Source organism: Globicephala melas, chromosome 8 (genome assembly GCF_963455315.2).
Source record: "Globicephala melas chromosome 8, mGloMel1.2, whole genome shotgun sequence".
NCBI classification, from domain to species: Eukaryota; Metazoa; Chordata; class Mammalia; order Artiodactyla; family Delphinidae; genus Globicephala; species Globicephala melas.
In genome coordinates this window covers 36,274,632-36,288,221 of record NC_083321.1, presented here as the reverse complement: position 1 = coordinate 36,288,221, position 13,590 = coordinate 36,274,632, and the positions used below count along the sequence as shown (strand labels likewise).

General features: G+C 49.4%; 1 protein-coding gene across 11 annotated transcripts in view; it reads left to right on the top strand.

Moving 5' to 3' along the window:
- The window catches only part of NAV2 (neuron navigator 2), a 766,131-nt gene that overhangs the window by 475,697 nt on the left and 276,844 nt on the right, over positions 1-13,590 (top strand). For all 11 annotated transcript variants that reach the window (XR_009564890.1, XM_060303433.1, XM_060303429.1 and 8 more), the window contains exon 2: positions 11,506-11,623. Coding sequence is in view for 9 of the 11 variants with exons in the window: in XM_060303433.1 (XP_060159416.1) it covers positions 11,506-11,623 (118 nt within the window). In the remaining 2 variants the exon portion in view is untranslated. The remainder of the gene's footprint in view (positions 1-11,505; positions 11,624-13,590) is intronic.

Sequence of the window (13,590 nt, the reverse complement as noted above, 5' to 3'; positions counted from 1 at the left end):
TTTCCTAGAAGTTTAACAGTCAACTCTCCAGAGCCAGTACAAGCCTGCTCTAGCATGTGTGTGTTTCTGTGTGTGTATTGTTTTAAAGAACACTTTAATGTCAACAGTCAGGTGGGTCACTACTGTGTTGCTGGAAATTCTCACAGGAAAGTGTTACCTACCAGTGCCTGTTCTGTGTCTTGTACTACGACTGGTCTAAAAGATACATGAATCATCGTCTTGATTTCATGGGGACTTTATGTGCTAGGCAGTGAAGGGGAACAGATTCATTCGTGCATCCCATCTATTCATCCATCTGTCTGTCCATCCATCTGAACGTTCACTGGTCTACCCCTCCATTTCTTGTCCATCTGTCCACCCATTGACCATCCAGTAAGTCAGTAAGTGCTTGTTTATTGAGCTCCTGTAGGGAGTCAGGCACTGTGCTAATGTTTCAAAGATGTAGAAAATTTGTTCTCTACTCTGGAGAAGCCCCCAGTTGAGATGTGGATGGTTATAATAACCATGATGAAGCCATGTGCAAAGTGCTTTTGGAGCCAAGAAGAAGGAACAAAGAATTTCCTGTTGGGAGTGAGACAGTGAGTTGGGGATGGCTTTACACGGATTGAGACTTGACTAGGCTTTTAAGACACCGAATAGGCATTTGCCAGGTGGTGGGGTAGAGATGGCACTGCTGGCAGAGAGGACGGTGTGGGCAAAGGTACAGGGGCTGGGTCGCTAGGCACACAGGTGTGTTTAATTGTAGGTGCACCAGGATTTCAAAGAAGGGAGAGAAGCCTGGCAGTCGGGGCTGGTTTCTAGAAAAGAACATCCTGCCAAACGGAGGGGATGCGGGAGGACATGCCAGACCAGAAAACCCACCAGCAGGGACCGAAGGTTAACGTGGCACATAGCCTGTGGTGTGAGTGGTGGACCAGAGGAATTTGTGGGTTGGGGACATGGAGACGAGGCAGGAAAGGAAACTAACATTTAAAGGTTCCTGGGACTTCCCTGGCGGTCCAGTAGTTAAGACTCTGTGCTCCCACTGCAGGGGGCACGGGTTCGATGCCTGGTTGGGGAACTAGGATCCTGCATTCTGCATGGTGTGGCCAAAAATAAAAATAAGTTTAAAAAAATTCAAAGCTTCCACCTAGGTGCCAGGCACTGTGCTAAGGACTTTACAAACATTCTCATATAGTCCTCACAGTAGATAATAAATTATTATCCCATTTTACACATGTGGAAGCTGAGGCTCAGAAAGTGGCTTGCTCAACGCCTTGGCGTACTCCGTGTCCAAATGTGTGAGGTCCCTTAGGTCTAATATTTCTCTGTATGCATTTAACAATCCTGTGAAGAGGAGACAGACTCAGAGAGGTTAAGCAACCTACCAGAGGCCACCCAGGACTCCAAGGTCTTGACTGGACCTGGTAGGGCCAAAATCCTGGGGAGCCTGTGCCTAGGAAGCTAAGCTGAGGCATTTGGGCTGGACAGGAGTGACCAAGAAGCGCAATGGCCGGCATCGCCTTCCCTGCAGTCTGCAGATGAGGGGAACTGTGGAGGCTTGGAGGATCGGAGGGAGGCTAATATTTAAAAGGTCAGTTCATGACCAGATGGGAGGGAGGTCTGTGTTGTTGCCCAGGTTGTCACCAGCCCCTCAGGTGTGGCCACCCTGCCAGGCAGCTCCCACAAGCTCTCGTTGGGTTTGGGGATGTTTGCTGTCAAAGAGTGTGTCAGCAGCTCCCCCTACCCTCCACCACATCTCGTCCTTCCCTCCCTCCAGGCCTGCCTCTGGGGTGGGGGGGGGCCTGGTTCCCATCACAGCCAGAGAGGAAGCTCTTGGGAAGAGAATATCTCTAATGACTAATGAACACAGGAAGGGGCTGAAAATACTTGAGAAATTGCAAGTGGGCTCTGACATTTGGCTTTCTTGGAAATGCTGGACATTATGGTAAAAGTTATTCAGATCTTGCGTCTATGGTTGGAGTAGGTGCGAGGAAGTGCTGCAGGGGGAACCCAGTTTTATTCTGAAGGCACCAGTGATCATCTTCATCCTTACTTGGCCTTATCTGACTTTCCAGGGAGGCCCTCGGGAGACCTGGATGCACATTTTTTGTAAGAGCTGGTAGCCGCAGGACCAGGCTGCCTGGCTCAAATGGAGCACCACCATTTGTTAGGTGTGGGACCCTATGTACATTCTTAACCTTTTAGAGCCTCTGTTTTCCAGTATGTAAAATGGGGATGACTCATTTAGTCAACAGATATTTAGTGAGCACCTACTGTGTGCCAGGCACCATACTGGATGTTTGGAAGAATTCAGTGAGCAAAGCAGATGAGAATTTTTGTTCCCCTGCAGCTGTCACTCCAGCAGGGAGAGATTGTAGATGAGATCACATGCAGAAAATGCCTGGCACACAGTAGGCTCTCAACAGAAGCACAGCCTCCCCTTGTGCACAGGTGGTGGCCATAGTGAGGAAACAAATGGGAAAGGACTGTGTATCCTGTCAGGTGCAGGGCAGAGCACAGCCTATCCCAGGAGGACAGAGCAAGCAAGCAAGGGGCATCCTAGGCATCGAAGGTGGGTCAGCGCAAGGTGTGGGGTCAGCGGGCACCTCCGTGCTCGTCCTTAAGATCTCACCAGCGCCTCCCTGCACGTTCCCCGGCCTGGCGTATTTTTCTGGAGGCACAGTTTCAGAACCTCCGGAGTCGCTGTGCACGCCCACCTGCGGCTGGTTGGTGTTCCCGCAGGACAATGCCACCATTGTGTGGCTGGGGGGCCCTTCCCAGGCCGGCCTGGTCCACTTCAGGCTGGAGGAACTGGCGGGCTTTACGCCTGAGCATTTCCCCGCCGGATACAACCCTGCAGTGGTCACTCCTGTGGTACCGGCATTTTTATTTTTGCGGTAGTGACGCTGTTGTGAAATGATGTTTGGCTTGTGCTTTGGTGACATGGGAAAGTGTCAGCTCTCCTCTTGGATCTGTTAGGCGTGAGTGACAAGCAGCCAGCTGTGTTCCCAGGGGCAGGCGCGAGTGACATTGAGGTGCCTGTTGTGCAACGAGCCTCACTCTCTCTGGCTGCTTTTCCCACGCGGCCGTGACGCTCACCCTTCTGTGGCTCACGGTTCCTGCGTGGGCCTCTGAGGAGCAGTGTAGCATCATTAGGAACCAGAGTCTCTGCTATCAAAGGCTGCATACTAGTGTGTGACATTGGGAAAGTCATTTCCCCTCTCAGAGCCTCCATTTCCTCATCTGTAAAATGGGGGAAATAATACCTTCCTCACAGGTGAGTTGGGAAGTGTTGCCAAGTGTTCACAGCTCATGGCATCGTCTTCATGGTAATGATAATTGGCATTAACATACTGTGTGTCCTTACTATGCACTGGGCATTGTTAGATGACCTCTTTTCTTTTTTTTTTCCTTCTCATCATCTTTTTTTAAAATTAATTTTTATTGGAGTATAGTTGCTTTACAGTATTGTGTTTCTGCTGTACAGCAAAGTGAATCGGTTATACGTAAACATATATCCCCTCTTTTTTAGATTTCCTTCCCATTTAGATGACCTCTTTTCAATCTCACAAGAACCTGAATAGGGAGTCGACCCATTTTACAGATGAGGAAACGGAGGCTCAGACATAGTTTAAGGAACTTGCCTGGGATAACTCTGCCGGGAAGTGGCTGAGGCATGCCTGGAACCTAAGCAGTCTGACTCTAGAAGGCGCTTTCTTTATCAGCTCACCATAGAGTTTGGTGGGTGGCAGTTAGCGTCCTACACAAGGCTACAGCAAGAGTGGGACCCAGCAGAGGCGGCTGCTCAGGCAGGGTTTGCTCAAGGCACCAGGGCGTACATGCAGCTCTGAGCACCTTTTCTTGACTTGATATCATTCAGAGGTAAAGTAGGAGGAAGGGTGGTGAGGGGAGTGGATGGAAATTCGGATTAGCGATAAGCCCTGGCCCTCCTCTGGTCACCTGCTGTGTGTGTGTGTACACGTGTGCATATCCCTTAGGGACAGAAGCATACATATGGGCAGGTGTCAGGGTGGCTCTTCGGTGGTTGTGCATACAAGCATGTAGGTTACTGCCCGTTAAAAAGGGAGAAAACCAGCAGTGGGCTCCTCCCTCCCCCTGCTGCTATCTTCTGGGTCCAGACAGGGATGTATACTCCCTGGTGTAAACAAGATCCTGTGAACCATGTTCCAAAACGTATATTGAGCACAGGGGCTGGCAGTCCCATTCTGCATGTGCTCGCATGGGAGATACAGACCCCAGTCACATCTAGGTGCTCCTGGAGCCCAGCTTTCTAGCAGCCTCACCTGGCTAGAGACCAGCTGAGAGCCAAGAAGCCTTCCCTACCGACCCTCCGAGCAGCTCAGAGGGGTGCCGCAAAAGCCTTCCACTTAGGTGTTTTCATCAATGGAAAAGTCCTATCAAGGCTCTTGCTTGAATGGTACTTCTTTTACTTTACCCCTAATTTTAAAGGACTCTGGGGTCTTTTAAAGACAGTCCAGCAACTCTGCAGCCTTAAGGGCATCCTCGTATGCATCAAAATGCTATTCATAGTACGTCCATAGGTCATCAAGAAAACATGGAATCGAGTTAATTTAAAAAGCAGGGGTCGTGATAATCTATTTGGGAAAGAGTCCCTATGGCATAGTTAAAAACTGGCTTTCAGAAGTGGAAGCTCTCAGCAATTTAGAATGACTTATTCCCCCCAAACTTATATTAATTTGAATATGAATAACCACCATTTATTCAATACTGTGCTCCAGACACTGTGTTAACCATTGACAAACATGTTTTCATTTCGTCTGTAAAGCAAACCTACATATCACCACCTTGTAAGTGAGGGCCCCCCGCGCTCAGCTGGCCCTGACTCATTGTGGGCCACCTGGCTGGTAAGAGGCAGAGCCAGATCTGAACCCCGGTCCCCGCCAGCTCCTGAGATTGCAGACACACTGCCCTTGTATAATTACCGTGGTTGATGAAAAACCACAAATGACCTGAGTAATGCATCGGGAGATGGCAAACATGGGGTTGGAAGAGAGTCATTGACCTCTAGGGTGGGCATGTAGTGAGAACCACGGACACTGGGCAAAACTGGACTCTTCCTTTGAGAAAACAGGGAGCAGTGCCAGCGTTCAGGCTCAGCCCCTGCTGGGCTGTGTGGCCTGGATTGCCTTCTCCGTGCTCCCCCTCTTTTTCCAATGTATAGGGCTGGGGACACCATTCACCCACTGAATGTTTGTTTCAAGGCAGTGGTTTTAATCAAGGCAGGGTCTGCATTAAGAAAGGACATATTAGACTCTGATGGGGAGAGAGGGGAAGAGGGAAAAAGCCACCAGCTAGCTTCAGGCCCCTTACTTCACCCCAGGCAATTAAAATGATCTGTGGACATGTGGACACACCTGTTGGGTAGGTACCGGGCTCCTTTCGAGATGCTGGGGATACAGAAGTGAATGTGTTAACCAGCTTTGCCCTTAATAACAAATGGTGCATTTTGATTGTCTTAAAACTGTGCCTACTTGAATAATCATTCTTTGTGGTATTCAGGTGCTGGGTGGACACTCTGTACTATCGTTGCAATATCATTTTTTGTGCTTCAGGACAATCAGAACTAAACCATTTAACCACACACTGCGCAGTCATGGAAATGATGGGATGTTGATGTTCCCAAAGTCTAGAGTGGGACATTGAATGGAGGCCGAACAGTTGAGTTCTCTTTACAACTGACGGACTGGAAAACACCTCAGATGCTAAATGACTAGTGTACTTGTATCTTAAATCTCCCCCCTGGCATTTCCTGCTAAGAGATACATTGTATTCTTTTCCTCCTGGAACGGCTGTGGTAAAGCTGTCTGCCACTTCAGGATGCATCAATCTGCCTGCCGGCATGTGGGTCTGCATTTAGAGTTGTTAGGGCAATGACTTTGGGTGCAGTTATTTTATGGAATTTTGGGAGGTTTCTTCCTTAGAGCTGCCCTTCCCCCTTCATTTGAGAGCTAATTGCAGTATAAACTTGGCACCTTCCCCGTTGGTTTAACAACAGTGCAATTTTTATCAGTTTTCTTGTTACAACTAATAATCAGGTTCTTCACTTCGCTTGATCTGTCAAGATTTTCCCTCTTTGATTTCAGCCTGTTTGATGTGGAATGATGTGGCGTTATAAGCAAACAAATGACACACTCCTTGAAATTCTGTCAGGGCTAATAAAGTGAGTCAAAACGAATTCGCTCTTCAGCTGTCATTGTCTTCCTTCCCCTTTTTCCTTTTCAAGCCTCTGACAGCAGCTCCTTTCCCTCACCAGGCGCTTCTGGAGCACTGGGTCTCCCGTTAGAGGGGGTGGGAAGAGTGGTAAACTCAGCGAGACGGGTCAGAGCCAGAGCGGGAAAGACTCCTTCAGATACTGGTGTGAAACGATTCTAGAGCCTTTTCCTCTAGAATCTTTTCTCTGGAATGATGTGATGATTTGGAGTTGGGGGTGGGGATGGTTGTTTTATTCTTTCCTAGAACTGTGTGGTTCTTTGTCTTGCCCATTTCTACTGAAAGTTCACCGATCAAGGATGAGTGGGCTCCAGCGTAAAAGCAACAGAAGCCCTAAGTCTTTAGAGCTCTGCGGAGCGAGAGGCTCTGGAGAGGTTGGTTCTGAATGCCTGAGGCTTACAGAGGAAGCCCTGCATGCCTTAGCCCTTGCTTAAAATCTTCCAAACACACACTGTTCCGTATTTGTTGACTTCCTGAACCCGATGACTAAGGATATTGTGAGTTTCGATGACTTCGATGACTAAGGATATTGTGAGTTTATTTTCCAAAGGTACTCCTTGGAAGAATGGCAGTCATTGCATGAGCTACTGAAACAGCGAGTGAGAGGGATGGGGCTGAAGTACGTCAGTGCGTAGCAGGGCCCAGGAAAACTGTGTTTCTTAAAATAAATCTCGGCATTTTCTTGTGACTCACTTCTTCACAAAGTCGAGAGCTGGGGAGAGGAAACTCCAGATAATCAATGATTCTTGTTTGATGGGTCCTGATTAACGGGCTTGCACTCTGGAGTGATTTATTTTCTCTATTCCTTCCTCTTTTCAGTCGATAAAGAGACTTGAGATCCTGGTTTGAGGATTCACTGAGAGCTCACATTAAGTCTCCAGTGCAATCAGTTTCCCAAGGGTTTGCCCTTTTTCTCTGCATTCAGCTCAATGCCGGCAACCACTTACTGACCACCTGCTGTGCCCCTGCCTTGAGAGACGCTGTCTGGGCCCAGAGATGGACGAGACACCACCTCTGCCACGATCTGGGGGTGGAGTGAGGAGGTGGTGCCAGCAAACAGGTTCTCTGCTTCGTGTGCAGCTCGGGAGGCAGTGAGGAAATCAAGGGTGACTTCCTGGAGGAACCAGCGTAGGAACGGAGTGTTTTGGGGTGGCCCCAGGTGGAGGCACTCAGGTGGGTGGGGTGGCAGGAGTTCAGAGATGGGGAAGTGTGAGGTCCAATTTTCCTGAGGGTAATTGTAATTATTACTGAGCCCTTGCTATGTGTAGGCATATTAGGTCATTCAGTCCCTATGACACAGACTGGCCACTTTCTTCTGTAAAGAGGTGGACAGTAAACATGTGAGGCTGTGCGGGCCAGAAGCCTCTATCACAACTACTCAGCTGTGCCATTGTGGTCTGGAAGCTGCTACAGATGACACATGGGTGTGACTGGGCTCCCACAGAACTTTGTTTACAGAAACAGGTGGTCCCTTGGGTTTGGCCTGGGTCACAGCTGGCCAGTCCCTCCCTGCCTTATCATATATTTGGTATAATCCCCATTTTATGGAGGATAAAACTGAGGTACAGAGAGGTGAAAAGAAATTCACATGCCAAGGGCCACCTTGACTTGGTCAGTTCCCAAGCCCAAGCTTTTCACTTACCCACACACTGCCTCCCCTGCGAGGTCGACGCTGGCTGGGGAAGAGTGGATGGATAAGACTGCCTTGAACTGCGGTGTGAAAAGTCTGCCTTTCATTCGGTGGGGAGCCATTGATGATTCTGTGAGCAGGTGATAGGACTAGAGCTGTGCTCTTGGAAGATTAAGTTGGTTGTGGTATGTAGGTAGATTCGAGTTGGGAGAAGAAGAGCTCTGTCTTAAACAGCGTGGAGTAGAGAGGTTCACTTCTTTGGCAGTGCCATTTCTGACCACTGTAGAACTTTCCAGGTTCTCCCCGGTATGCCAGATACCTGTGTGGCCTCCCCAGGGCTCTGCACTATGTGTGCTGGTGGGTGAGTGGGAGAGGGTTACCCCTGTACTTGTTGACAGAAGCTTGCTTAACCTTGGCTTCCTGCCGGACCGTGTAGACACAGAGAGGGCTGGCTTTAGGGAGGATACGTCTATTTTAAAATACCCTTAGTCACCTAGGGAGGGAATGAGCAGAGGTGCCTGTATCCCCGCCCACTCAGCGGTGTCCTTGTCCGTGGCCTGTTCTCACCTCAGCTGATGGTTGTGGGGCAGGTGGCTTGAAGCTTTGGGATGTTCTCGTGGTCCCTCAGACCCTCAGGTGGTAGGATCCCTCCAGGGCTTGAGACGTCACTGCGGTGTATCTCCTGTTGAGGGAAGATACCAGCCTGGTATCACTCTCTGTGCCAGCCTGGCCAGTTTCTGGCCTGCTTTTCTTTCACAGTCTGCTGTGGTTTGTGATTCCAGATGGGGGTGCTCCAGACTCTCGAAATTGTACCTTGTGAAAGAGAAGGGGAGTGAGTCTTCAAGTCATCTGTGTCCTGGAGGTTCAGGGTAGAGGCTGTGGCTGGTTTTGTTCTGGCCCATTTTATAATGCTGGTAGTCAAATTTCTAATATCCTTTTTATTCACTGAACACTTAGCATGTGTCACATTCTGTGTCCTTTATGTGTATGAGCTCGTTTCACCTTCATAATGGCGTGATGATGTTGGTATTATTATCCCCTCTTGTAAATGAGGACACCCAGGCCAAAGGACACAGACGTAATAGGCAGCGTGGCAGCTAAGATTTAGAGCAGTCTGCTGACTCCAGTGCCCTCCTCTTGACCACCTGCTGCCTCTGCTTCCTGAGCCCCACGTGGGTCAGGTCAGGGGCTTCCAGGTGGTGCTTCACTGGGTCTTCGCAACCACCTTCTGAAGTAGACCTTACTGTGCCCGTTTTACAGCTGGATAAACTGAAGCCCGGAAAAGGCAAGTGACTTGCCAAAGGGCATTCAGACAGCAATGGATAGGTTTGGGGCTTTTATTTATTTTTAAACAATTCTTTCAGTGAGAACATAACAGAGAATGAGCCGAGTCAGTAGGACGGTGTCATGGAGGGGGTGAGTGCGTTGAATAATTTATATTTGTATTCAGAGAAGCAGTGTTGGAGAGTGTCTAAGGGATTCTAGAGTTAGCCTGGGTTCACATCCTGGCACCGCCACTTCCCTGTGATCTTAGATAAGTAACTTTATCTCTGTACACTTTAGTTTTCTCCTCTGAAAAGTAGACACAGTAATAGCATCTAGCACAGAGAATAAGGGTGAAATGAGTTAATGCATGTAAAGTGTCTGGACCAGTGTCTGGCACGTATAAGGCTCTGTATGTGTTCGTTGTTGTTAAGCTCCTATCTGCGTAAGGCACTTTTTTCCGAATATGTTATATCACTCAGTCCTCATAAGAACTGACAAGTACATGGTATTTATTCCATTTTACAGATAAGAAAACCTAGGCTCAGAGAGTCAAACAGCTCACCTGAGGTCATACACCCATTCCTCCAGAGACACATGTTGAGAAATTGAACAAAACAGACCCAAATCCCCACCCTGGGGAGCCTCCAGGGCTGGGACTTGAACCCATGTCTTTCTCTTTTCCTTTGAATGTCTTTCCCTTTCTCTCTCTCCCTCTTAACAATTTCATCGAATGATCTCTCAGATTGGCCATTGTAATGACCAAGATGGCGCTCGACTTCCTTAGCCTTCTCAGTGCTTGTGAAATTGAAAATGATCTTGCTGAACTAGAGCTTCTATCTGACAATTTGGGAGTCATGAGGAAGGAAAGTGACATGGATTTAAGGATTAGATGCCATGGTCCGAGGTGTGAAATAGAACCGTGTTGTGGTGTGGGTCTCTGCAGTGGAAGCTTCGCGTTGGGGGCTGGGGGGTGGATAGGCGTCGTCTGTTCTCAGCGCTTGATGAAGCGGAAAGTGCACGTCTGCCTTGGCCCCTCTTGGGATGAGGCCTTCACGGTCCCAGGTGGAGCAGTGAGAGGTGCCGCCTCCCTTGAAGGGCCTATTTTGCAAGTCCAGGCCCTGGCCCTCAGTCCCCATTCCGGGGGCTTTGAAGGGCAGCACCCCACTGTGTGAGATTCCTCTGAGCACAGTGTTGGGAAGAGTGAGAGCTGGGGCAAGGACAGGGCTTCCACCGCTCTGTGAGTCACGCGAGATCTCGGAGCAGGCCTGCTAGTGGAGATACAGTGATCACCTTCATCCTTTGGGTGGAGACATCACACGGATTAGTATGTGAACTGCACCTGCAAACACAGCCCAGCTGAGGTGGGATACTTCGCCTTCTGAGCAGGCGTGGGTTTGTATCCCTCCTGGGGAAAAAATAGGTGCTAATAGATAGGACCTGCATGTCCCCAAAAACTCACAAGTCCACGCATGAAACTTAGCACTCAGAATTGACGAGGAGGTTTTCAGTTTTGTTTTTGGCTTGTGTCATTTAGGGAGAAAGTTTTTAGGCGAGAGTTTTCTTGTGTTTGTTGGCTCTTTGGAAGCAAATACTCTTTGTGCCGATGATTCTGTGACTGGGAGGGGGCAGGTCTGTCCGTCCCCCAAGGGGGTCTGCTTTCCTGATCCCATGATGACCCAGCCTCTGCCTTTCAGGTGCTGTGCACACCAATGCTGTGTTTAAATATATTGGAATTTGCTGGGGGGGGGGTTTGTTCAGAGAATCCCAACTGTGAAAAGGATGCCAGGCTTTTAAGTTAAACTGATTAAATTTGAGATGATCGTGAGGCCATTCACAACCCCGCTCACACAAGAGTAATTGAAGCGCTCTGTGTTTTGGTACTTGGCTCCTTTACAAGGGACCCAGGCTCCTGAGAACTCGGCTAACTCAATAGCCCTCCTTTCCCTGAAATGGCCCGTGAAAAGATGCCTGTTGGGTGGTAACCTCCCCATACGTTTTCTCAATAAAGAGAAAAAGATGGGAAGGGGCAGGGTAGGGCAGTGGGGCGGGGGAGACCTCGCCTGCATTTAGAGCCGCCGCCTCTCAAAGCCGTCTGGCGCAGACTGTTTAGTTCCGTGTCCCCTGTCCCATTCAGGCCTCTGCATGTTTTGAAGCTTTCTTTAGCTTTCTCCTGAGCCTTTATGGCAGATCTCTCAATAGGTGAAAGCCTGGCTCTGGCCAGCTGAATACCCCATGGGCACAATGCGCTGCATGTTAATGGCGCTGGCTGGCCCCAGACGGCTCGCCTGCGGGACAGTGGCTCCTATACCAGCCCAGCAGCTGCCTCAGATGGAATCTGACGGGGTTCCTAAAGTTGCCCGTTTGCTTTTTTGCAGATCTACACGGACTGGGCCAATCACTATCTAGCCAAATCAGGCCACAAACGTCTCATCAAGGATCTCCAGCAAGATGTGACGGACGGCGTCCTCCTGGCCCAGATTATCCAGGTTGTGGGTAAGAGCAGATTTTACGTCAGGGGCGGATGAGTTACCGTGGAGACCAGTCCAGACGGGGTCGAGTCTGGCACGAGGGACTTGGAACCCCGGCATTTAAAAACGCAGTGTTTCTGTCATCACACGTATGACACTTTTTTTGACTCTGTCTTGTGCCGGGGGAGTGAGGGGTACCAACTTGCTTTTCCTGATAAGATCACCCACGTGGCAATCTCATCTTGATTCTCTGAGAAGAAAGACTAGTCCTGGCTGGGGGGAAATGCTGGTGGTTTGGGGAGGGGCTCTCTGTCCCCTTTCTTACCTCCTACCATCTTTCTGGCTCTCTCATTTCCCCCCTGCGATGGTGCTTTTTTGTGGATTACTCTGGCAATATTTCAAAAAAAAAAAAAAAAAACGGCAATATGGGGCTGGTTTATTCCTGTGAACTCTAATCGGGACTGAGAAATCAAAGGATCAAACTCCGCAGAGGGCTGGTTCTATTTTTCATACTAGGGGAAGGGAAGTGGAGCGGTGGGGCTTTTAATGCCTTGGCTGTGTGCAGGAGGAGAGGAGTCACCCTGGGCAGGAACGTGGGTAGAGGCTGGGCACAGCTCTGCCTTGGGTCTTAAGGGAAGCACCCCAGTGGTCCTGCCTGAGAACGCAGAGCAGACCGTGGAGGCGGGAGGCCAATTAGATGGCATTAGACTGATGGTTGTCGCTGGCAGCTTCAGCGGCCGACTCATGCCGAAAGAGAAGGCAGAAAAAAAGGACAGAAGCCCCAGCCCCTCAGGCGTGAGTTCTTATGGAAAAGTTGCTTATCCTTCAAGTGAGAAGAAGCCTTGTATGGTTCTAGCTCTGCTCACAGCTGTGGAGACTGTACCTAAAAATATAGGTACGTTGCCCTCAGGCGAAGATCTTGGACTTTGAAAGAGAAAGATGCTTCCCTGCTGTCCCAAGATTGATTGAAGACCGGCTTCCATTGGTCCTCCTTCTCTTCTCTCCTTTGTCCTTCCTTCCCTATATTAGTTTGCTGTTGCTGTATAACAAAGTGTCACAAACTTAATGGCTTAAAACAACATCTATTAACTATCTCACAACATGCATTAACTATTTCTGTGCATCAGAAGTGCAAGCATGGCTTAGCTGGGTGCCTCTGCAAGGCTGCAGTCAAGGTGTTGGTCAGACCTGAGTCCTCATCTGGAGCTTGACTGGGGAAAGGGGTCAAGCTTACTCAGATTGTTGGCAGAATTCATTTACTTGCAGTTATAGGAGTGTGAGCCCTGATTTCTCCCTGACTGTTGGTTGGAGGCCACCCTCAGCTCCTAGCCACATGGGTCTCTGAACATGGCCTCTGCCACCTCTGTTTCCCTGTCTTTAAAATGGGCACAGCCATGCCTGCTTTGTCTGATCTTGTGGCAGTCTTGGGAAATGCACAAGGTAGGTATCAGATATGAAACATGCTTGGATACCGGAAGGCGTTTCTGGATAGGACTTGGTGGCCACTGCCTAGAAAGATATGTGTAGACAGATGCAGAGGCCTCTGAATCGATGTCAGAGTGTCACGATCGATTAGTTGTGTCTGCCAGGGCCCAGCAAAGGTGAATGGTAACATGTGTATTGCACATTCACTAAGCATAGTGCTAGGGAAACGTAAGCTAGCACAGTTTTTAATCATAGCTCCGGAGGATGCTTCCCTGAATCTATTCAGATGAGATGAACCTCCCTAGACAGTGACCTTTCTGGGCCTGAACTATTGGACTGTGATTTCAGAGGCTCAAGCTAGTACCACTGATGCAGGCTGCCACTCAGGCCACCAAGTTGCTTCCCCCCCAGCCCTCCAGGAGAGGCTCCCTCTTCCCAGGGACTCGCTACTAAGTAAGGCCAGATGTCAACACATGGAACTCTACCCCTGACGGTGCCAGGCTCACACCCTCTGCTCTGGGTGTGGAGAAGAGAGGCCCAGGATACGGGGAGATGAGAAGGCAGCTA